The following is a 22,946-nucleotide window of genomic DNA, read 5'->3' as shown; positions in this document are numbered from 1 at the left end:
AACCTATACCCCACCTAGACAGAAGCTCTGACAACTAAGGCAAGCATACATTTTTGAAGGTGACTCACTTTCCGCCCTGCAGGCAAGCATTAGCTTGGTTGGACATCTCATTTCAAGGGAAGTTTCAACTCCCCATTTTGTTAGTGTAGACCATCAAAATCCATAGAACAGCAATGTGCCTGCACATTCATGTTTTTCGTATAGGGAGGGAATGAAGGAAAGAAAAACAAATGGAATGATGCATATTTAAATAACACCTTTCATGTCCAGGGCACAATCCAAACAAACAAGGAAGCTTATCACAACTAGTGATTTAAGGTTCTTGCAAAGATTTGGAGCTTGGGTGGTGGATGAGCTTGTTGGCTTGCTCGCCGAGCTGGCTGGTTATTGTACAAATAACCAGTTAGCTCAGCAAGCAAGCCAACAACCACAACTAGTGACGTCGATTAGGGGTTGGTTACCTGTTTAAATCAGCTCCAAATTATCAAAGTCAGAAGCCACACAACACCAGGTTATAGTACAACAGGTTTATTTGAAATCACAAGCTTTTGGAGGAAAGCCCCTCCGTCAGGTCACTTCACACTTCTGAAAACTTGTGATTTCAAATAAGCTTGTTGGACTATAACCTGGTGTCTTGTGACTTCTGACTTTGTCCACCCCAGTCCAACAGCAACACCTCCACATCAAATTATAAAAAAAAAAGAGAGAATCCATCCACTCAATTTAAGTTTTGAATTTAATTTAGCAGAATTTACAACACAGATGCCAGAAGAGAAAAAGAAATGCAAGGTTCCTCTCAAGTAGGATATAAAGCTGCTTCCAGGTCAGATAACAATATCCTGGATTCCACTTAGCAAACTTAGATTTGAATGTTGAGCACACCCACATTCTCATTTTAAATTGTCATATTCACAAAACCAAGCAACAAGCTTGTTTAAAATGCTGTAATAACTTTTACTTTGTTGATTGTTTAGTTGTTAATGCTAAGAGTTTAATGAAAATGCACAGAGAAAAAGATTTTGAACTTAAGGAGCACTCAGATCATACAGGAAGGATCAAGAGATTCCTCATATCTTGTGCCTTTTTTTCCAAAACTCTTTTTACAGAGCATGATTCTCCCCTCCCTTTTCAGTTGGTCTTCATTTTCTGTTCTGAGCTTCAGAACATCAGGATGCTGGGAAAGCAGGAATGTGCTTAGAATACTAAATTGAAGTGCTCTAAAGAAACTACTCCAATATAATTGCTAAAACACAAACAACCATTCAATCATGAACACTTCAGCCAAGCTGAGAAAGATTTGCAATATTATAGAACCACAAACTGGAACTGGCTCCTACGAAGGAGTTTTGAAAAACTGTAGGCGGATTCTACCCAAATTTACTTAAATCAATGTTAAGTAACAGATTGTTACCCATGCCAGCTTTCTTTGGAAGTACATGTTGTCCTAGGTTTAGCTCCATCAGGACTGCCTCGTACAGATGTCCTTGAAGTTGTTGTTTCAGGATTTACACGGACTGATGCAGGTCCGGCACTGCGAAAAGAAACACGTATGAAGGCAATGTTAAGATCCTAGCACGTTACAAATACTTTATTTTACTAGTTCCCAACATGTAAACTCTGTTTTATTTCACGCGTGGAATGTGGGCATCACTGGCCAGCCATTATTTATTGCCCACCTCTAGCTGCCATTGATAAGGTGATGCCTTCTTGAACCGCTGCAGTCCATGAACTGTAGGTAGTCCCACAATGCCCCAAGAGAGGGAACTCCAAGATATTCAAATGTCATGGGTTTGGAAGGTGCTATCTAAGGATCTCTGGTGAATTTCTGCAGCGCATCTTGTAGATAGCGCACACTGCTGCTTGCAGATGAGGACCGCTTTGTCCTGGATGGTGTCAAGCTTACAGTATGGTTGGAACTGTGCCCATTGACAGTGTTGAATTCTTGGAATTTGGCATTTATCACAATATTTGTAGAAATACTTATTAATCATCATCTCCATTAATATTTATCAACTCTTTTATATCATATTCACTAGAAACATCTTCATTCAGATGCCATTTCCATTGATCTGAAAATCAGTGATGTATTCTAGCTAATATAAAAATACAGTAATCCCAGAGACTACAATATCTATTTCTGCATCTCTAAGCAAGTGATTTCATCCAATCACCTACTTGGAGAATCAATCCCAGGGACTAGTCTACAGACTCAGAAACCAAGGATATATTTTTAAAAGCCAACATGACTCAGCAATGGTGCCCTTCCTTCACATCTCCTACTGTGAGGATAATAAATGAAGTGTTCTACGTAGAGAATGCAAGATAATTCTGGAGCTTACTTTAGCTGTCCTGGTGAGGCTATGTAACCTTTTCCAGAACTGTAAAAGAATGGCTGGGGTGGGAGGGAGTAGTCCAGAATTAGCATTAATGAATATATACTCTCCCTCAGTACATCTCCCACTCCATCTTAAAGTGGTTTCCCTCAGTATTGAACTGTGGCCATTACTTATAGTGCACTCTAACAGTATCTTTAGTTACTTAATTTGACCACTTCCAATACAGTCACTTAAACTGACGTCCTACCTTACACTACTACATCAGTTTCATGAACTGATGGTCTGACATTATCAGGACTCAAGAAGTGGCACACAGTCTTCTCTAGCAAATATGATGCACTGCACATGACCTAGGTTCCCTCACGAGCAGCAGGCACTAAAAAGAATCCTGGTGGTATGGAGATACTAGGAACCGCCAATGCTGGAGAATCTGCGATAGAGCTGGATGAACACAGCAGGTCAAGCAGCATCAGAGGAGCAGGAAAGCTGACGTTTTGGGTCTGGACCCTTCTTCAGAAATGGGGGAGGGGAAGGAGGTTCTGAAATAAGTAGAGACAGAGAGAGAAAGAAAGGTGTGAGAGAGAGAGTGTGTGTGAGAGAGAGAGAGAGGGGGGGAGGCGGATGGAAGATAGATAAAAAGAACAGATAGGTGGAGAGGAGACGGACAGGCCAAGGAGGCCTTATTATCCCGGATGGTATGGAGATAACATTTGCTGCTACAGCCACATCCCTGCACAGGATTTCTGATTCTCCACTCTAATAGTGCATCACTCCTGTACTGTATCACCACACTATCATCTGGTGCAGAATCCCCAACATTAATGTCATTGCCTGAACGTTCAGCTAAATGAGTGGATATTTATGTATCACTGTTGTTTCTACTTACTGCTCAGAGTCCACTTTAAGTTTTTTGAACGCCATCTGCAGGCTCTCTTCATCCTCACCACCTTTGCTCTCCGATTCCATGACTGGAGCAAAAGCCTAGGAGTAGATGCTATCTGAAACAAAGAATACAAGCATGCTTTCAATTTTGGGCCAATTCAAAAAGTATGCTTTTAAAAAAAGTTTTGTTTTATACTTTTGAAAGATTTCTAAACAGTGTCTAGGAAAAACGCTACATATTCCAACTGCCAATATATTAATTCCCTACCCATTTAAAGTCAAAGCATCAAATTAAATTGAAGTTAGCCAAGTTCAAACTTGGCAAAGTAATTCTCTTTTCTGCCAAGCAAGGTAAGTACAGATGGAGAAATTGATTCACAAGCTTTACCCGGGATTTAAGACAAATTACTGATTTTCAAACCTGATCTGTATGATTGTTCCTATAATTTGAATGACAGTGCGTCTTTCCCAGCTGTTCAGATCTGTCTCAGAATATAAACAGAACATTTAACTTTACAAGTATTATATAATTAGGAGCACAAAGCTTTTAGCACAAAGTCCTATGAAGCCATCATTTCTGTAGTTGCCTTCCTGGTTTCCAGTTCCAATAATACCATTTCCCAATTTTGGAAAGTTATTGATGAACATGCATTCGACTTTTTAGGTCTTAATTTCTGGAATTCCTGGATAAATCCTCCTTAAAAATCTTACGTTTCTCATTTTAGCTTGGTACCATTTTAGTGTTTGACCAAAACAAAATCCCATGAAGTTCCCTGAAATATGTTCAAAACTCATACCATTCCACAGGCTCTCAATCCTCTGTGCAAGAAGTTTTTCTCTCTCCCTGTTCTCCATCCTAAACCTTTGAAATGCAACTATGTATCAATGACCTTACTATATACACCTCAATCACCGGAAACAAATCCCTTTCAAACTACCATGTCTGATCCTTTAATTGTCCTAATCTAATGAATGGACACACACTTTCAAACCTCTCTCTGGATTTGCATTGCATCATATTTGCGTTGAAACTTTACCATTACCTCAAAGGATCAATAACCAGAAGGCTGTCAATTCCAAAGGTGATGAAAAAAGCAGAGGTTACAAGAAAAGTTTTTGTTTTAACCATAGCAAATGGATTTTGAAGGGAGATTCAATCATAGCCTACAACTATCTTTCAAAAAGGGCATCAAATAGATAATGGAAGGAAAAACATTTGTAAATATACGGGGGTACAGCAGAGAAGTAGAACTAACTGGAATCCTTTCCAAAAGCACCAGTTCAGATTTGATGCATCAAAAGGCCTTTATTTTTATTCATTAGTGGGATGTGACAGTCATTGGCAATGCCAGCATTTATTATTCATCCCCAAATAACTTAAGGTAGCGGTGAGCCCTTATTTTCTGCAGCTGTTTTGGTGAAGGCAAACCCATAATGTTAAAATAGGGCCTTCCAGGATACTGACTGTTCTGTACTTCCCTACTGAATGATTCCATACTTGTATAAGTGAAGAAGCTTTGATCCCTGAATCTTTAAGGGTTTGGTGCCATCATGTGGCTAAGAAGATGTATAGCAGCATTTCAGCATTCCTAATCACATGGTTGGCTAGCCAACTATTGCTCAATTGCAATCATATAAAAGTATAATTCTACAACATCTGAAATGCTTTTAAGTTCTTCGATCAAGTGCAAATGGCCATGACCACAGTAAGTGAATTGCAATATACAAATCGGAAATGTAAAAAATTGTAGGCCTTTGGACGAAGAGAAGGGAGACTAATTATATAGTACTTTCAAAGAGAAGGTACAAACTGAATGATCTCATGCTGTTTGTTTTGATCATGTGATTAGTGATATTCAAGCAGCAAGTGTCAAGCGTTACAGATTACACATGGATAAAAGGGGATTCTTGAAGGGAAAATGGAGACAGTAATTTTAACTTGACAGTATACTGTGAAATCATACTCTTTCAATACATAGTGTGCACCATCCAGGTTTACTTCACGTTTAAAAAGTTGCAAGTTTCACCCTCCATCAACTGCGCCTTTAAACTACAGTACCCTTAACACGGAGTCCCAAGCTGCTTAAAAAGTTAGATAGTAGGCAGCTCAGCACAAGTGAAAAAAAGAACATGCTGAAAATATTCAGCAGTGAAGAGCGCATTTCTAGTTCTGAGGAAGGGTCACCGGACCTGAAACATTAACCCGGTTGTCTCCTCCACAGATACTGCCAGACCTGCTGAGCTTTTCCAGCAACTTTGTTTTTGTGAATGCATTTCTAGTGAATGTTTTTAGTTTCAGATTTCAGTGCAACGTTTTGCTTTGCAGATTAAGATCGGATTCAGACCCCAGTAAGGATTAAAAGGAAGTGAGCAATGCAGATTTTAAAAACGGGTATTGAGGAAAATATACATAAATGAGCAGGTAGGGTCAATTTTTCTTCATTTATGGTAGAACAGAGAAAAAAAAAAGGAAGATTGGTCAACAAAATGGAGAGCCAAGAGGCTGTGAGGAAGTTTCAAAGTCGGGATGAATAACATACTTTTAAATGAACATTTGGAACAACAGGAAACCTGTGCGGATTAAAGAAGATAGAGGTGATTAGAAAACTGGACAATGGAATATGGATAAATAACAGGTTACATTATGTGCAACCAGGTTCCATGAAACATGTGACATGGAAAAGATGGTTTGGACAAGGAGATTGAGCTACAGGTAGCTGGGAAATTCAGGTATACTGGCAATCCTGGATAACAAACCAATGTTCATGGTTTGAGCTTCAAATTCCAAACATCTCAGATCATGCATATACAGCTTCAGTTTTGGGAAGCAGTGTGGACAGTGAACTATTGCTTGGTCTTGTCCAATATAGCAGCTTCACTGCATAAATGTTAATCCCAAACAAAAAATGCTGTTGCTCATCCAGGATGGCAACAGCTAGATGGACAGGAAAATATAAAATTCAGGCAATAGTTGGAGGAAAGGATGGGTATCCTTGACACACTCACCTAAACTGTCCCCAAATTGTTTATTAATAGATAACATAGACATAGACAGGAAGGGTCCAGAATGCAACCTCAAGTCAAGCCAGCATTAAATTATGCAGGCAGAAAAAGAAAATCACTGTTAGAGGTGCTCGGATTACAATTTGAGTTAGAAATAAGATTGGGCAAAGCAAAATGTCATAAGTCATAGAGGTGGCATGTTGCATTACAGACATATGCATAAGTCAAACATCCAAAAGGGACAATTCATCACAGCTGCACTCAAGACTGTTGCAAGACTGTAAATAGCATGGTTTGACCAAGAAATGCAGCACACCAGGAGGTCACATGGCCCAGACTGGGTCAGACACTGTTGGTTGGGCGTAAAATCAGACTGAAGAGGAAATGGTGGGAGCAGCGGATGGTGACAAAATATTATAGAACAGAGGCAGAAATTATACGAAGTACAAATTGAACTGAGAAAGTACATCAAAGGTCATGGATCCAAACTTTCCAGAGCATCAGCATCATGTCAGAAAGTTCATAACATTACTTTGGACTTGGCTTTTGGATTGGGCAACGGAGATGAAAATCTTGGAATTATTTTACAACAATTGAAACTGAAGGAGGTTGGAGGGTGCATTTGGATGAAAAAAAAAGCAACAGAAAAAAAAAAAAAAATCGAAAGAAATAAATGTTCACAATTATCTTATGCTCCAAGGGAAAGCATAAAAATTACAAGGCACAGTAGAAAGCTTACATGACTGATGCTTTGCCATTATAAGGATCTTTACTAGTTATTTGCTAATCAACCTGCTCAGAGATGTTGTTGCATACCTCCAGAGTTGATATGACTTGACCTCAGGCCTCACAGTTCAGCGTTAGGGACACTACCCTGTGCTACAAGAGACCCATCAAACCTTCACATAGCAACACATTAAATACCATTCAGTTGCAGTAAGTGGCCATAACTACATTCACATGATACCAGTAGAAATGAGGCGTTAAACAATTTGCTACTGTAAGTGACGTAAAAGGAAATAAAATAAGGAACGATGTAGTATTGAAACAAACACTACTTATTTTCAAGTAAATATTTTCTTGTCAAAGTTTAAATAATGGACAGTGTAGAGAGTGGTTTGGACAAAGTTACACCTTTATTGCATAGAAAGCAGATGAACAATTGCAGGACTGATGAGGTCAGTTCTAAATAGGAGCCTTTGAACAAACAGTAGGGCAGAATCAGCTGCCAAACTTTAAAGATCAACAAGCAACCAAATTACTTTGCAAATATTACAGAAACATATTCAGGGAATGTGGAAAATGGACACTGTCTACACTGGGGAAGACTCAGTACCACTTCAAAGTCATGTTACAGCACAGACCAGCCTGAAGTCATTGCAGAGTTTAAATGCTAGCTGATTTCTTTCTCTGCTTTCCCAGCACACCGCTCATTGCCAGCCAAATTGTAATATTATTAGTGGATTAATAGCATAGTCAGATTTTTACTAACAGTAAAATAAAAATCATTCAACGTCAGTGTGCAAACTGACATACTTCCGTCACTTGACCAAGTTTGCTAAACTGTCAAATCTACAAACTCACTTTAGTGTTCCAAAGAGGAATCATATTGGACTCGATGCTAACTGTTTCTCTCCACAGATGCTGCCAGACAGTTAGCACTGTTTTTATTTCACTCACTATAATAGTTTGTGCTGCTATCAGTTTTAAAAATCACATTGGTCTATGCAAAACTACAGTTATACTGCTATCTCCTGTCCCAAAACCTTGGAGTTATCTGGAGGTGTTCTCCTCAGCCCACATCCCTAACAAGAGGCAGCAGATGTCCCAATGTGAACACTATTCCGATCTCCAATTTCTCTGCTAGATTAATACCAAAAGTCAATAAAAAGTCCTCAGCAACTCAAACACTAATTGATTTAAATTTGAAACAAAAGTACTGGAAATACTCAGGGTTGGTGCTATCTGGAAAGCCAGAAAGAGTTAATGGTTCAAGTCTGTCATTCTACAGAGACATCACGGACTTGAACCATTAACACACTCACTCTCCTGAAGGTACTGGGCCTGCAGCCCATTTCCAGCATTTTCCATCTTTATTTCAGATTTCCCACATGCACGGTATTTCTGCTGTGTGATACTGCAGTGATAAGACACAGACACAGGTCTCACATCATTCAAACTATGTTGGTATGACAGTCAAATGTATTTAATAAGGCTTTTTGTCCTAATTAGAATCAAAATGATATAGCACAGGAGGAGGCTATTCAATCGATCATGTTTGTCATTTCTTTGCAAGTTATTCAGTTCCAGCCAATTCTTCTCTCACAGTTCCGCAAGTTTCACAATTACCAAATCTGCCTCCATCACCCCTTCAGGCAGTTCATTTCAGCTCATGGCTCACAATAGAGTTTTTAAAATTACAGCCTTCAATTCTTTTGCCAATTAAAGTCTGCCGTGTCTAATTCAACAATATTACACATTTGGTAAATATTATGAGGACAGTCTTTTCACATGCATATATAAATTAAAAAATAAAGCTATCCAATCTTTAAATCAGTATTTATTTTTCTGATGGCATATTTGCTATCTTCTGCTTTTTGGAAGGAACAGGGAAATTGCTGAGGGCATCAGACAAATTCCCCAACAAATAGTTTAACAATAATTACTGATCAAGACAGCCCAAGGGAATGGACAAGAGCACACACTTCCATTTGTAAAAGTTTTTGGCTGCACACAGGAACTCCCATAAACAACAAGAGCAGAAATCAAAAAGTGTCAAGGAAAAAGCCCAAACTGCAAGAACGGTCACTGCAGCAGCCTTCCAAACATTGTTCATAAACTATTTCAAGATTTCTGATTGCAACTACTATAAACATTTGAAATAGTTTCAAACGTCAGATCACAAAACTGTGGCAAACCAAATAAACAAAAAAAGGGCTCATTACCTGTTGCTTAGCTTATTCCCGTTGGGTGGGGAAGAGGGGACATATAATTGGCTGAAAGCACTGCATGACTCCCGAACTATACACAGAGATCTCATTAAGTACTAACACAAGTATCAAAATAACAAAAAGAAACTAAGAAGGAAATAAACCTTGCTTTGGCAAAAGATTTTACAGCTGTTGTTAGGTCAAAACTGGCCACTGCAGTAATGTACTGCAAGACTCTAGGATGCAGTTTAATTACATGTCCATGTAATGAAAAGCAGCTATATTCTATAATGAATGCTTGATGTACTCTGCAAGTTTAATGCCCCATGCAGTGTTCCTCCAATGAATTCCAGGTGCACTGAGCCCAAGAACTAGAATTGGTTACTAGCAACGCAATGGTCAGCTGAAGAAACTGAGACATTCTTTACAGCAAGTGAAGTTTAGGCTTTTGTTCACTAAATCTTAATGAAGTATCAAATTAATCCCTTCAAGTGGTGGAAAGTTAGATTTCTTCCCTTGTCCAATAATTTATTTCAAACAGATCAATTTTTTTTTCCAGAACACTGAAGAAGGGTCACTGGACCTGAAAGGTTAACTGTGCTTTCTCTCCAACAGATGCTGCCAGAGTTTTCCCAGCAATTAGTTTTGGTTTCGGATTTCCAGCACCCCCAGTTCTTTGGTTTAGGAATTTTTCTTTAGTATCACAATGACATTAGCTTAGCTTCAAGTAAATACTCATTTCTCTTTCTTTTCCTTCCTTGTTTTAAGTCCTACCTTTAAACAGTTGAATGAACAACTGGAAATTCCCTCATTTTAGTTTCTCGAAGTCCCTGATCTCTCTCTGTCTCTTAGTTCCATTTTCTATGCAGCCTCCTGAAACACTGACTAGTTTTCCTTCTATGTGAAAGAAAGAAAAAAAATCATGAACTTGACATTTTTAAAAATGCACTCACTCAAAAAAACCAAATTTCTCAGATGTTCACCTAGAAATTCTAAATTACAAAATAAGAATACCAATGGTATGAGACATTACAGTAACATTTTTACTTTTCATTCCTCTGAAGTTCTGCACAAAAAAAGCAGCTTAATTTACTATGTTTCTATACAAACTGTAGATTGAAAGTATCCAAACATTGAGATATTGGAGGTATACAATGCGTAGGGAAACCAGGAGCAAAATGTCAAAAGGTACCAAAAATTAGAAACACTGGTTTAATTGATGCTAGTTATGTAGGAATGAAGAGTCTAACAGGCACGATAACAAGTGAATATGCATGAGTCCAAGAAAACTAGAGTGCCTGACACAAGTTGTGAGTAGAAGCACTGCTTGCATGCAGCCAAGGAAGTGAAATATTGTTTCCACACTGAATAACTGAATAGTGTTAGCTGAAAAACCATCTTGATTAAGTGCAATTTACAATTAAAACACACGAAAATCCACTTATTTTGTGGAGGTGGTGGTGGGGAATGTATTTTTCCTTGAAATCAAGTAAAAATAAAAACTATAAATGCTGAAAATCAGGGCACTATCAATCAAGAAAAGTGCAAAGAGATCACTGGTTTGGTTGAAAGTCCTTCATTAAAACATGACAGTTCCAAAGAGTGGGAGGATTCAAGACCAAAAGATATAATTAGGACAGAGCGTAAGCTGGTCTTGGTAATGCAGGGGGTATGGAATACGTGGCTCATCTCAAGTTGAATAGGAAGCTAAATTTTCCAAATGGGCTGGTTTGATCTCTGAACGCAAATCAATCGGTGGCTACATAATAGTTGACGTAATACTACAGACAACAGTTCCTGATATTTATGGACTATTTCTGCTTCTTTAGTACTAGATGTCAAACAAATTTGAGAACTCAAAGTCAATGCAGTGGTTGATAGTCATGAGGTAAATCTAGGTACTTATGATGTGACAAGTTAAAAGGACCTTAACTGTGCCTTTTCTAATGATATAAATGGATATGTAATTGACAGCAAAGTTCCACAAAGTTTTTGCAATATCCATGAAGTAAAATGCCAAGGATTGTATCCTTTACCTCAGCATACAGGCTTGAATACAACAGGATAATCACCATGACACTGCAAATTTGCAGCTTGTAGCACAATACAAAAAAAAGTTAGTGTTTTCACTTCCAGTGTGCAGTTAGCAAACATGACATTGATAGAGCTTTTGTGGTCTGCTGAAATTCAAGTAGAGGTGCCCAGTTTATGTAGAGGGCACTGCATACCACCAGATCATATCATCATTAGCTTTGTATATTCATAAATGGCATGTTCTTATTCAAGAGGACAGGCCTTAACAGCCTAAATGTGAGGCACAAGGTAAGATTGCGTGGCTGCAAGCTCAAAGGTTGCTATGGAGCTCAAACCAAGTTCTGAAAGCTGAGTTCCCTGTATATTTTGGCTATTTTTGCTGGTGGGCATCGTGATAAAACATGTATGGTATATCAGAGTACGGAAGACGAAAACAGCAACACATTAAGATTTCAAAGCCTTACGTCAACCCTTCATTTACACTGACCTAATTCAATATGTGTTAGAGAGCAAGTGTCTGTAAACGACTCCAGTAATAGTGGAATAAACCAGTGTGGTTTACAACAAGTAAACATTGAAGGCCATTAACTGGCTTCCAGTTCAGAACAATTCAAGCATCGACTGTAATTTAGAAAATGTGGAAATTGAAAGTTTTTATGACAGTTCAGACAAGATCTGACTGGGGTCAGAAATATAGAGATAGTAGGAACTGCAGATGCTGGAGAATCGGAGATGACAAGGTGTAGAGCTGGATGAACACAGCAGGCCAAGCAGCATCATAGGAGCAGGAAGGCTGACGTTTCAGGCCTAGACCTTTCTTCAGAAATTTCTGAAGGGTCTAGGCCCAAAACGTCAGCCTTCCTGCTCGGCCTGCTGTGTTCATCCAGCTCTATACCTTAGGGTCAGAAATATAGTTACTTTTCTAAAAAGTTTTTCAGATCAGTCAAGGGAATAAATTAACTTAGTTTAAAAAATCTAATCATTTGTAGGACTTCCAGCCAGGATTGCTTGGTTAGAAATCGTCAGGTTATTAGAAGCTGAGAAAGTCAAATCTCTCAGCTTGCAAGTATTCACACAAGATTCTACAGTTTACAGCACAGAAACTGGGAAGAAGAAGGTGAATGTAAAAATATGCTACTCAGATGTAGTTTTTCTGCATATGAATCTGAATTGATAGGGTTGAGAAATAAATTGAAAACTTGAGATTTTTCTAAACTGTCTTCTACATCTAGTTTTTTTTGTCTTAAGTAATAAACTTTTATTCTGTTGTTAATGAAACTTTATAGCCTTACATGGCTGCATTTCAGTAATTGATCACCAGATTAACAAAAATATTTTTAAAAATCTATTGGGCCAGAATTCATTCTGGCACCGGACTTGTTCAGTAGTACCATTGGCTAGGATCAGCATGGCCTAACAGAGTGCTCAGAGCTCAGACTGCTGCTGCCGCAAAACAATAGGCTGTGAAATAAAACAAAAAAGACTGTCTGAAACAAGAACAAAGTGCTAAAGAAACTCAGTAGATGTTGTATCTATTGAGAAAAGCTGTTAACATTTAAAGTCTGATGTCCCTTCATCAGAATTGGACTTGAGAAAGTAAAGCAGTTCTGATGGCGGGCGGTCACTGGACTCAAATGTTAAATTGTTTTTCTCTCTAAAGATACTGACAGATCTGCAGAGTTTCTCCAACAATTTGTTTTTATTTCAAGAGCTTGAGAATTGTTGACATTACATTTTTTGTAGGAAGTTTGTCTTATCTATTTCCCATCAGCTAAATGCCTATTTCCCAACCCTAATAACCCCACACCCCGTCAAAAGCCAAAACCTTCCCCACCTGTCATCTCACTCAATTATGCTTGCTGCCCCACAATTTTTCACTGAGCCAGAGACATTAAAACTGGGTCACACCAGAAAACGTCTGGGAAGCACTGGTTTATGTTTGACTACATTAAAAAGGTACCAGACAGGTCCAAGTATATAGAAACAAAATCATAAGTAACCAGGCAGATACCATGCTATGCAGCAATGCAACACTTACACAAGTTTACTGGATTTAGCAACAAAGGAGGCATATTACAAACTAACTCAGTACAGAAATTGCATCTTACACCAGAAACTACCAAGTGTTTAGGCTGAGGAGCTGAATTGGTTGATCTCAGGTTAAACATTGTAATTGGACTCTAGACAATGGAATGAGGGGGACAGGGACAAGTACAAAATCCTATGACTTCATCAGTGCTGTTTCAAAAATGCGTGCCTGCAAACAAGACATTGGATGATTCTGGAGGTCTCAGTCTCCAAGTAATGCTCTACACTTCAAACAGCCTTCTAATAACCATTGGTGAAGGCCTTTGATGTTTCTTTCCAACCAGAGAGAGATGAGTTGCTGTGAAATTTCCTAATAAGAAAGTCAAAAGAAAAAAAAAAGTGAAGAAAAGAAGATAGAGTTCAATTAATGAAACACTGATCAGCATTTCACCCACTCCTCAACAACTCGTTTTATTCGACCCACTTTTAATCAATACTTTAGTGAAGCTTTGCTGATTCTTAAAACACTTCAAATTCTCAGGCTTACCACTACACTTTGCAATGTCAGGTCAAAATCCTGGAACTCCCTTTCCAATGGCATTGTGGTTGTACTTCCACCCCCATGGACTGCAGTGGTTCAAGAAGACAGCTCTGAACCAGCTTCAAGGACAACTAGGGATGGATAATAAATGCTGGTGCTGCCAGTGGCACCCACATCTGAAGAGTGAATTTTGAAAATATAAAGTATCTTTCTTGAAATTCAATGGCATATTTAACTTTGTTAGAAAACCACAATTGGATCTTTTGTGCAGTGATGCTGTCAAGGCCTACAGTCTTTGTAGTATCTTGACTTCTTACAAACACTTTTGTGGAACGTGAGCACTACTAACTAGGAAAGCATCTGTTGGTCATCCTGTGGACGGAATCAAATTTGGCAGAAATAGAAACACATTCCTCCTCCAGCCCTCCCAATATCCATGATTTCTTTAGCCGCAAGAGTTATATATACCTCATTCTTGAAAATACAATGTTTTGGCCCCTTTTTATACTGAATTCCAAAGGTTCACCACTTCAATGCATGAAGGAATGTCTCCTCACCTCAGTCCTAAAAAGTTTACCACTTATCCTTAAAGTATGAAGATGTTATCTAGACTCGAAACATTAGATTGTTCTCTCTCCATGGATGCTGCCTGACCCACTGATCCCCAGCATTTTTTTTGTTTCCATAGAAAACGTTGTTAGACTTGAAAGAGTGCAGAAAAGACATACAATGATGTTACTGGGATTGGAAGATTTGAGCTATAGGGAGAGGCTGAATAGGCTGGGACTTTATTTTATTCCCCTAGTGCGTCAGAGGCTGAGAGACGACCTTGTAGAGGTTTTAAAATCATGAAGGCATAGATAAAGGTGAATAGCCAAGGTGGACAAAGTCTTCCCCAATCTCCCCCCACCCCCCAGAGTAGGGGGGAGAAAACTAGAGGGCATACGTTTGAGAGGAGACAGATTCAAAAGGGACCGGAGGGGCAACTTTTTCTACACAGAGGATGGTGCACATATGGAACAAACTGCCAGGTGGTGGAGGAGTGGGTACAATTACAATTAAAAGGCATCTGGATGGGTACATGAAAATGAAGGGTTTGGAGGGATATGGGCCAAATGCTGGCAAATGGGACTAGATCAGTTTAGCATCACTGGTAAGTGTTGATGAACTGGACCAAAGGGTCTGTTTCTGTGCTGTACAACTCTGATTCTATACAGTTTGCCTGACTGCCTGCTGAACCTGAATGCTTACTTTCAATACTAGTGCATGAGGACACCCAAAGTCTGATTGAATATTCCCCTTTCAAATTTACAGCCATTCAAATGATTATCTGCTTTCACATGTTTTGCTACCAAAGTGGATAACCCCATATGTATCCACATTGAACTGCATCTGCCACTTATCTGCCCACCCACTCAGCCCATCCAAATCCAACTGCAACTACAACATTTGCATCCTCCTCATAGTTGATTCTTCTACCCAGTTTTGCGTGCATGGTAACCCATTAGTCAACACCTGCCATTCAGAAAGAGATCCATTTATTCCTAACACTTTGGTTAGCAGACAAGGAACAGTTTTCTATCCAACTCATCAGACTATCTCCAATCCTGTGCACTTAGATTTAATGCGTAAAATGTCTTATGTTGGACTTTCTCAAAAGCCTTCTGCAAGTCTAAACAAACCATATCCACTGGCACCTTTGATCAAATCGACTAGTAACATCCTCAAATGAATTCCAGTAGATTTGTCAAGCATAATTTCGCTTTTGTAAATTCATACCGACAGTATCTGATTTTAACACATTTTTAAAGTGTTCTGCTTTAAAATACTTGAAAATGGATTCTTGTATCTTCCCCAGCTACTAATGTCAGACTTGCAGCTCTATAATTCCCTGTTTTCTCTCTACCTCCTTTTTAAACAGTGAGGTTATATTAGCTATCCTCCAATCTGTATGGTTTGTTCCACAGTCTAAAAGAATCTTGGAAGATGACGACCAATGCATCTATTTCTAGGACCACTTCCTTAAAAAGTACTCCGGGGTGTAAATTAACAGGCCCCAGGGATTTATCAGCCTTCAATCCCATCAATTTCTCCAATGCCATTTCTCTACTAATACAGATTTGCTTCAGTTCCTCCCTTACGCTAAACCCTGTGATCCCAACATTTCTGGCAAAGACTGGCATTTGTACTTGGGACCTTGGATGAATCATTCCTTTATTTAGGCTTTTTAACATTTTATATAACCAAGTAGCATTCTAGGTAATTTCAGAGGGCAGTTACAAAAACCACATTGCATGGGATCCAGATTACATGCAAGCCAAACCAGGTAAGGATAACAGACTTTCTCCCCTGAAAAGGCAAGAGCGAGCAAGATGGGTTTTCTTTTAAAAAAAAGCAGCAATGGTCACCATTAGACTTTGAATTTTAGAAAAAAAAAAATCAGGAACTATAAATACATGTATGCCATGTTGGGATTGAACCCGGGTGTCCACAGCATTACCATAAGGCTGAAAGGAGAAGCCATTTGGCCCATCGATTCTGCTCTGCAATTCAATGAGATCACGGCTGATCTTATAAACTTCAACTCCCCTATCCTGCCTTTTCCTACAACTAGAGTTCCATACTGATTAAATATCTATCTTAGCCCAAAATAGACCTAATGACCCAGCCTCAAGTGAAGAAATTTCTCATCTCTGCCTTAAATGGGCAGCCCCTTACTGAGATTATAGACTCTGGTCCTGGACTCTCCCACTGGGAGAAACAACCTCTCAGCCTTCACCCAGTCAAGTCCCATGTAATCATCTGTTTCATTAAACTCATCCCTCATTCTTCTAAACCCAAATCAGTACAGGCTCAACCTACTCAGCTTCTCATAAGTAAATCCTTTCTTGCCCAGAATTAACCTAGTGAACCTTTTCTGGACTACCTCCAATGCCAGTATATCTTCCCTTAGAGAAAGGGAACAAATCTGCACAGAGTTTTCCAGCAGTGATCTGACTAGTGCCTTGTATTCTTTATTTTTGTAATCCATTCTCTTTGAAGTAAAAGCCACTATTTCATTTTCTTTCAATTTTAATCACTAAAATTATATGCTGGTCTTTTGAGATTCTTGCACAATGACAGACCATTCCCTCCATGCTGTAGCTTTTTGCATTCTCTCGATTTTAGTATTCAGCTCATCTATTCTTCCTATTGAAGTACATAACCGCACATTCTCCCATATTATATACCGTCAGCCAAGTTTTTGCCTGCTCACTTAACATGATTATATCCCCCTGTAGAGTCCTTACATCATCCTCACTACTTGTCCTCTCACCTATTTTTGTCATCCATAAACTTGATGAAAGCACATTTACTTCCATCATGAGACATTAATAGGTAAGGTGAATAACAACAGTGAACAGATACTGTGGCCCCTCTTACTCTTCACTAGATACGGGTTGCCATCCTGAAAATCCGTCCTTAACTCAACTCTGCCTCCTACCTCACCAATTTCACAAACATGCAAACTTCAGTTAGGGGGTCACCCTGTTTTCACTTTAAAGTTCCTTGTGCAGCTGGCATGGCTTCAAGCTGGAGGTTTCTCCTTATGGAATTCAAAGCAATTTCAGAGTAAATACATACATTCAGCTTTAAGCATTTTTCTGGGTATGGTGTTGTATTAAGCAACTCAGGAAATTTTCCCCAGTCTTGATTATTAGACATTTTCTAATCAAATCTGTTCAGAGCTCTCATTACCCACGAGGTTGTTGACTTGCTCGCCGAGCTGGCTTGTTTTTGTTCAGACGTTTTGTCACCATGCTAGGAGACATCATCAGTACAGCATCTGATGAAGCGATGTTATTCTACTCCGCTTCATCGGAGGTCCACTGATGATGTCTCCTAGCATGGTGACGAAACGTCTGAACAAAAACAAGCCAGCTCAGTGAGCAAGTTAACAACCTTATCCACAACCCGAGCCTAGGTCTTTGCCAAAACTTCTCATTACGCATCTCTGGAGCAGGTAGTTTTTAAAACCCAAAGCGTTCTGGTTGGAAGGTAGGGATACTATTAGCTCTACATTTTTTAAAGAGTATTTGAATGCACTGCACACAGGCAGAAAAGCTTTCATCAAAATCCAAAGACTCAAAAAAAGTTGGTGAGCCTTGACCAATTTCAATATAGGAGATATGGTTTATTATAAAAAGAGAGCTTAAAGAATGGAGAGGCCTGGAAAAGCTCTTGGTAACAACAGAAAAATAAATTAACAGCATGATAATCAGACTGTTCAGGTACATTTTTCAAGTATACTTGAAGGACGAGAGGGGGTGACAGGGCACAGTTGAAGACAGACAAGAAACACTGTATAATTTCAAAGAAGGATACCACACTGTGAGGAAGTGTAAGCAGCAATGACAAAGTAGAAGTCAATTTTTAAAATGGCAAACGTCATGAACTACGCATTCAAGCGACCACAGCCCAAAATTGGACATTCAAAATAGACTCAGCTGGCCAAAAAAAAAAAAAAAACAAAAATCGGGCCTGACAAAAATTGAAACAGCAGCCAGCACCTATCGGCTACAGAGAACAGTGGAAACAGAAGATTCGGAGGAACCAGTTACAATCAACCCAAGGGCTGAGCATTGGGGACATATTGATCAGGCTTCCTGGCATTTTGACTTCCAGCCACTGCCTGAGGGGACACACACCTCTCTGGCATGGCAACAGGCCCACTGGATGCAAGAATGAACATAGACAGGATCAATATTGCAGTTTTAAAGCAGATGGAGGAGATGGATGGAGTTGATGGATATTAAATTAGGGGTGAATTGGGTGTACAAATATAGGAGCTAGTAATCAGCGGTGTGCGGTTAACAAATAAAATCTCTCAATGTGTGGACTTGAATTCTATTTAAATACAGCTATGACGGTGTATAACATACTGGGCTCCAAATCACTTAGCAACAGCATTTTTTCCCCACTTCCATAATTATTTCTAATACACATATCCACAAACTTTGGACACCCCTGTACCACACAGAACAAATCTGAAACAAAATTAAAATTCTCCCCTTAATATACACAATATAGAAATACAAAAACTGAAAGCTTTGATTTTGCTCACTTTAGAACTCAATTATTCAAATAATACATTATCATGAACATTCACCACAAGTTTGACTGGTTTATGTTGGCAATTCCCGTAGCATGAACAGAAATTTGCAAGTGATTGTAGCATTACGTTTAACTTAATATGGTACTCTACAATAAATAATTGTTATTTCAATCACTTTTCTATCAATTATTGAATAAATCATATCTAACAGTGATTAGATGATTTGAAGCAGAAAATTCAAGGCAAGTAATCCTGAAAGTTGGATCCAATTTTACTTTAAGCAAGACACTCAGCTATTCCTCAATCTACATCAAATGATGCTTCAACTGAAACCCAAGATTATTTTTGTTTGTTGGGCTTCAGTTCTGGAATGAAGAAGAGGATCTCTTCCTGGTTCCAATTCTCGTGAAGGGTGTCGTAACTAAGTGCAAAACATAGTTATCAAAATAATAAATGAAAGGACCATCAAAAAATCTAAGTTGCTTTCAAAATTTCCTTTGGGAAATTGTATAGCTTCGACTTAATATCTATATATAGTAGCACAGTTAAAACAGTATGCAGGTGGCAATATACTTTCCAGTAAAACATTCTGAAGCATTCTTGAATAAACCTCAAATGAGCTACAAGTTGCAGCTTTTTCCATAAAACAGAATTATTCGTATGAGTGATGAAATCAGACATAACTAATTGAGACCATCTTATAAGCTGCCTCCACCCACTCTCCCACGCCTAGCCCATTTGGCCAAATGTCCTTTAATGATTCTCTTTGCCCTGAACTTACACCTTTTCTCCCCCCAACGTCCATTTCTTGACTAGCTGCCCCCCACCATCATACTCTGAGCTCAACCTGTTTCTGAGATCTACTTCCTGTTCCCTTTTAAGCTATTCTGACTAAATTGATCACCTAACTTCCCCTCCTGTCCATCATGCTAGACAGCATTGTAAACAATTCTGTAACTTTAAAAAGACAAAACCTTTGACCCTGCTGCACTTTTTAACTCAACATTTCATCTTGTTACATAGGGTGTGAGCTGTTTATATTGGTGCTTAAGATTTTGAATTACTGACAGTTTTTCTTGGGTGTCTGAAGGGTTTTTTGATGACCTATGTATTTCTGAGGGCAGGGTGCTTTTCTTAAAGCAACTTGGTAGAGAAGAAGCCTCCAGAACAAACAGTCTTTGGTTTGCAGAGACTTTGACAGAAGAAAGGAAACAATTGTGCATCAAGATTTTATTTAGAAATTTCTGGATTAGCTTTTTTGAAAAAAGCTAAGGGTGAAAATCAATAGCTTGGAAAAAAGGAGTTCAAGTATGATCCAGTCCTGCAGAAAACTTAGAAGAAAACAGATGTGTAAAAACAGTGTTCATGAGAGAGAAGATACTAAAACTAAATCTCAGAATAAGGGGTTTAGTAATAATATCAGACCAGAACTGTTTGGATATAATTCAAAGAGGTTATTTGAATTGAGAACATTTAACCTCGGGTGAAACTTGCTCCAGGAAGCAGTTCAAAATTTACCAGATTGGGAGTGGAGGAGCTATTCAAAAAAGGCTAACTTCCCGAGTGCTGTACCAGAGTGTTTTGGGATCAATGATTTATGTTACCATGTGTTTCAAAATCTTTAAAGTACATTTTAAGTAAATAACCTGGCTTATTCTGCTTTATCATTTCTTCTTTTGCTTAATACACTTTTTTTTGTTCAAACTAAACATTGAAACAAGCATGCAATGACAGACCAAAACAAAACAAGACCTATCAAGTCAGATTTCAATTTGGGCCCGTCAACTGGCATCATAATCTCTAGAACCCCTTGCGTCTCAAGTCCTTGAACGTATACTGCTACCTGCCATCTATTTCAAATATTTTCCAGAAACTCAGCTTGAATTCTTGAAATCAGTTTCCAACTCTGCCACAATACCAAAAGCAACAGTTCGTAAAGTTGTTAATGAAATGCAACAGGATTGTGATAAAGGTAAAACTTTATCTCCACATGACTGCAGCCTTTGACTTTTGATCACACCATCCTCCTCCTACACCTTTGCACTATAATTTAACTAGGTACGACTGTCTATCAATTATAAATTCTTGGTTCTTCTCCTATTTCTCACCCAGGTAGTGTCCTAGCCAACATCATTTGAAGGCACAGCATTAATTTTCTTGTACTGACACCCAATCTAGCACACCAACATTCCTCTCTCCTCTGCTGCTGCTGTTAAATTAGCAGACTACGTACCCAACATCCCAGCAGAGATTACCTCCAAATAAATTCCCAGAAAACCACTGTTTTCAGAACAGTTTAGTTTGGGTCTATAATTGTTTATTCCATCCTGCTCTCTAGCAACTTAGACTTTTGCAATCTTGGTGTCAAATTTGATCCCAAATGAGCTTCCAACCTCACATTCAGACCTTCTCCCCCAACCTCCACAACATCCTCAGTTATCTAAGCTCAGCTGCTGTTGAAATCTTTGCTCATGCCTTTACTAACTGGACATTGCCTGGCCTATTCATGACTCCAAACCTATGCAACACTGTCTTCACGTATGCTGCCAGACCTGCTGAGCTTTACCAGCAATTTCTGTTTTGTTTGATTTACAAAATCTGCAGTTCTCTCTTTTTTTCTATTAAGTTTTCTTTCAAAAAACTTTTCCCCATCCTTTTTTCCCCCCCCCCCCCATTTAAAAACTCCAATCGGTGGTCAATTGTCATGACTTAGGAGTCTAAACTTAATTGCCAGTCTCTCAGTAATTACAGTAAAGACCTTGATCTATTCAAGAGCAGCAATATCCCCTCAACATAAATCTTACTCCCAAAAATCAATGCAATTAAATGAAACAGGTTTTCTATGCTTTACATTTCACTAAAGTCATTAAAAATTGATCGTCCAACATACTTTGAACTTGAACAAACCAATATGAAACCCACCCGACAGCTCTTCCCTGTATCTCATTTGGCCAAAAGTAGGGTAGATGGGAGGAACTTTCCCCTCAGAGTCAATAACCAGGGGCACAGTTTAAAGATGAGGAACAAAAGGTTTACAGGGGGTTTGAGGGAAAAAAATTATTTCACTGAGGGTGATGAGCACCTGGAACCTGCCTAAAGGGGTGACAGAGGAAGAAGCCCTCAAGACATAGAAAAACTATTCAGATACCCTTGTATGCCATGGCATTTCAAGTACTAATAAGCCACGTATGATTAGAATAGCAAGAAGCTTGATGACCGATGAGATCACTGAAAGACCACTTTCTATACTGAGAAAATTGATCAGAGTTAAATTCAACTCCCGTTCATCTGCTCATTCTGCTAACAGTCTACATTCCCATCACATCTTTGGGAATCCTCATTAGTTCCAATTCTCCCACTTTGTTTGATCAAATCACGAGGCTATGTTCCTTACGTCCATTTAGCATACACCCACCCACTACTTGCACTAAATCTTGAATTTTATCTCCATTCACAAAGTTAAATCCCATAGGAATGAAGGATTGGGTGACCACGTGGATACGGCAGATATACCTATAAAAGTTTCTACAGTATAATCAGCAACAAACTGACTATTGCTCAATGAACATCTTTAAACTACCAGCAAATGCTCTAGCTCCCTTCTCTGCCCAGACCAGCTACATGATTGTCTTCATTCTGTCTGCCCTTCTTTCCCACCACTTTCTTGACACATTCAAGACCAGCTTCTCAATCTCCTGTTCAGAAGGCTTATTCAAGTCACAAGAAGCCCAAGTGTGACTAATATGGATAAAGACATTGCCTGTGCCCATGCCTTTCCACTTTAGGAAGTAAAGATGGAGCCATATTCAGGAAAATGGTCAGAACGAGGGGGAGCAAAAGCTCACTGCACACTTTCCCTCTCTGTTGCCCTCTGCAATAGGATATACTGCTGGTGTGCAACTGACTAACTTTCCCACTCTCCTTACCCTCATTTTCTAATGCACTGAACTATTCAAAACCAAAGATAGTAGGAACTGCAGATGCTGGAGAATCCAAGACAACAAGGTGCAGGGCTGGATGAACACAGCAGGCCAAGCAGCATCATAGGAGCAGAAAGGCTGACATTTCGGGCCTAGACCCTTCATCTGATGAAGGGT

General features: G+C 39.0%; 1 protein-coding gene across 7 annotated transcripts in view; it reads right to left on the bottom strand.

The window, feature by feature from the left end:
• The window catches only part of oser1 (oxidative stress responsive serine-rich 1), a 37,947-nt gene that overhangs the window by 4,455 nt on the left and 10,546 nt on the right, over positions 1–22,946 (bottom strand). For 3 of the 7 annotated variants that reach the window (XM_048621506.1, XM_048621509.1, XM_020521701.2), the window contains 2 exons: positions 3,223–3,334; positions 1,412–1,531 (listed from right to left, as the gene is read on the bottom strand). In XM_048621506.1, the coding sequence (XP_048477463.1) occupies positions 1,412–1,531; positions 3,223–3,302 (200 nt within the window). In that variant the 5' untranslated portion in view covers positions 3,303–3,334. Of the gene's footprint in view, positions 1–68; positions 180–1,411; positions 1,532–3,222; positions 3,335–9,925; positions 10,049–22,946 lie in introns of those variants that run through there. The other 4 variants (XM_048621507.1, XM_048621508.1, XM_020521699.2 and 1 more) reach the window with 3 other exon arrangements.

This window comes from Rhincodon typus, unplaced genomic scaffold (genome assembly GCF_021869965.1).
Source record: "Rhincodon typus isolate 14 unplaced genomic scaffold, sRhiTyp1.1 hic_rhity00000723, whole genome shotgun sequence".
In the NCBI taxonomy this organism is placed as follows: Eukaryota; Metazoa; Chordata; class Chondrichthyes; order Orectolobiformes; family Rhincodontidae; genus Rhincodon; species Rhincodon typus.
This window is presented reverse-complemented; position numbering and strand designations above follow the sequence as displayed.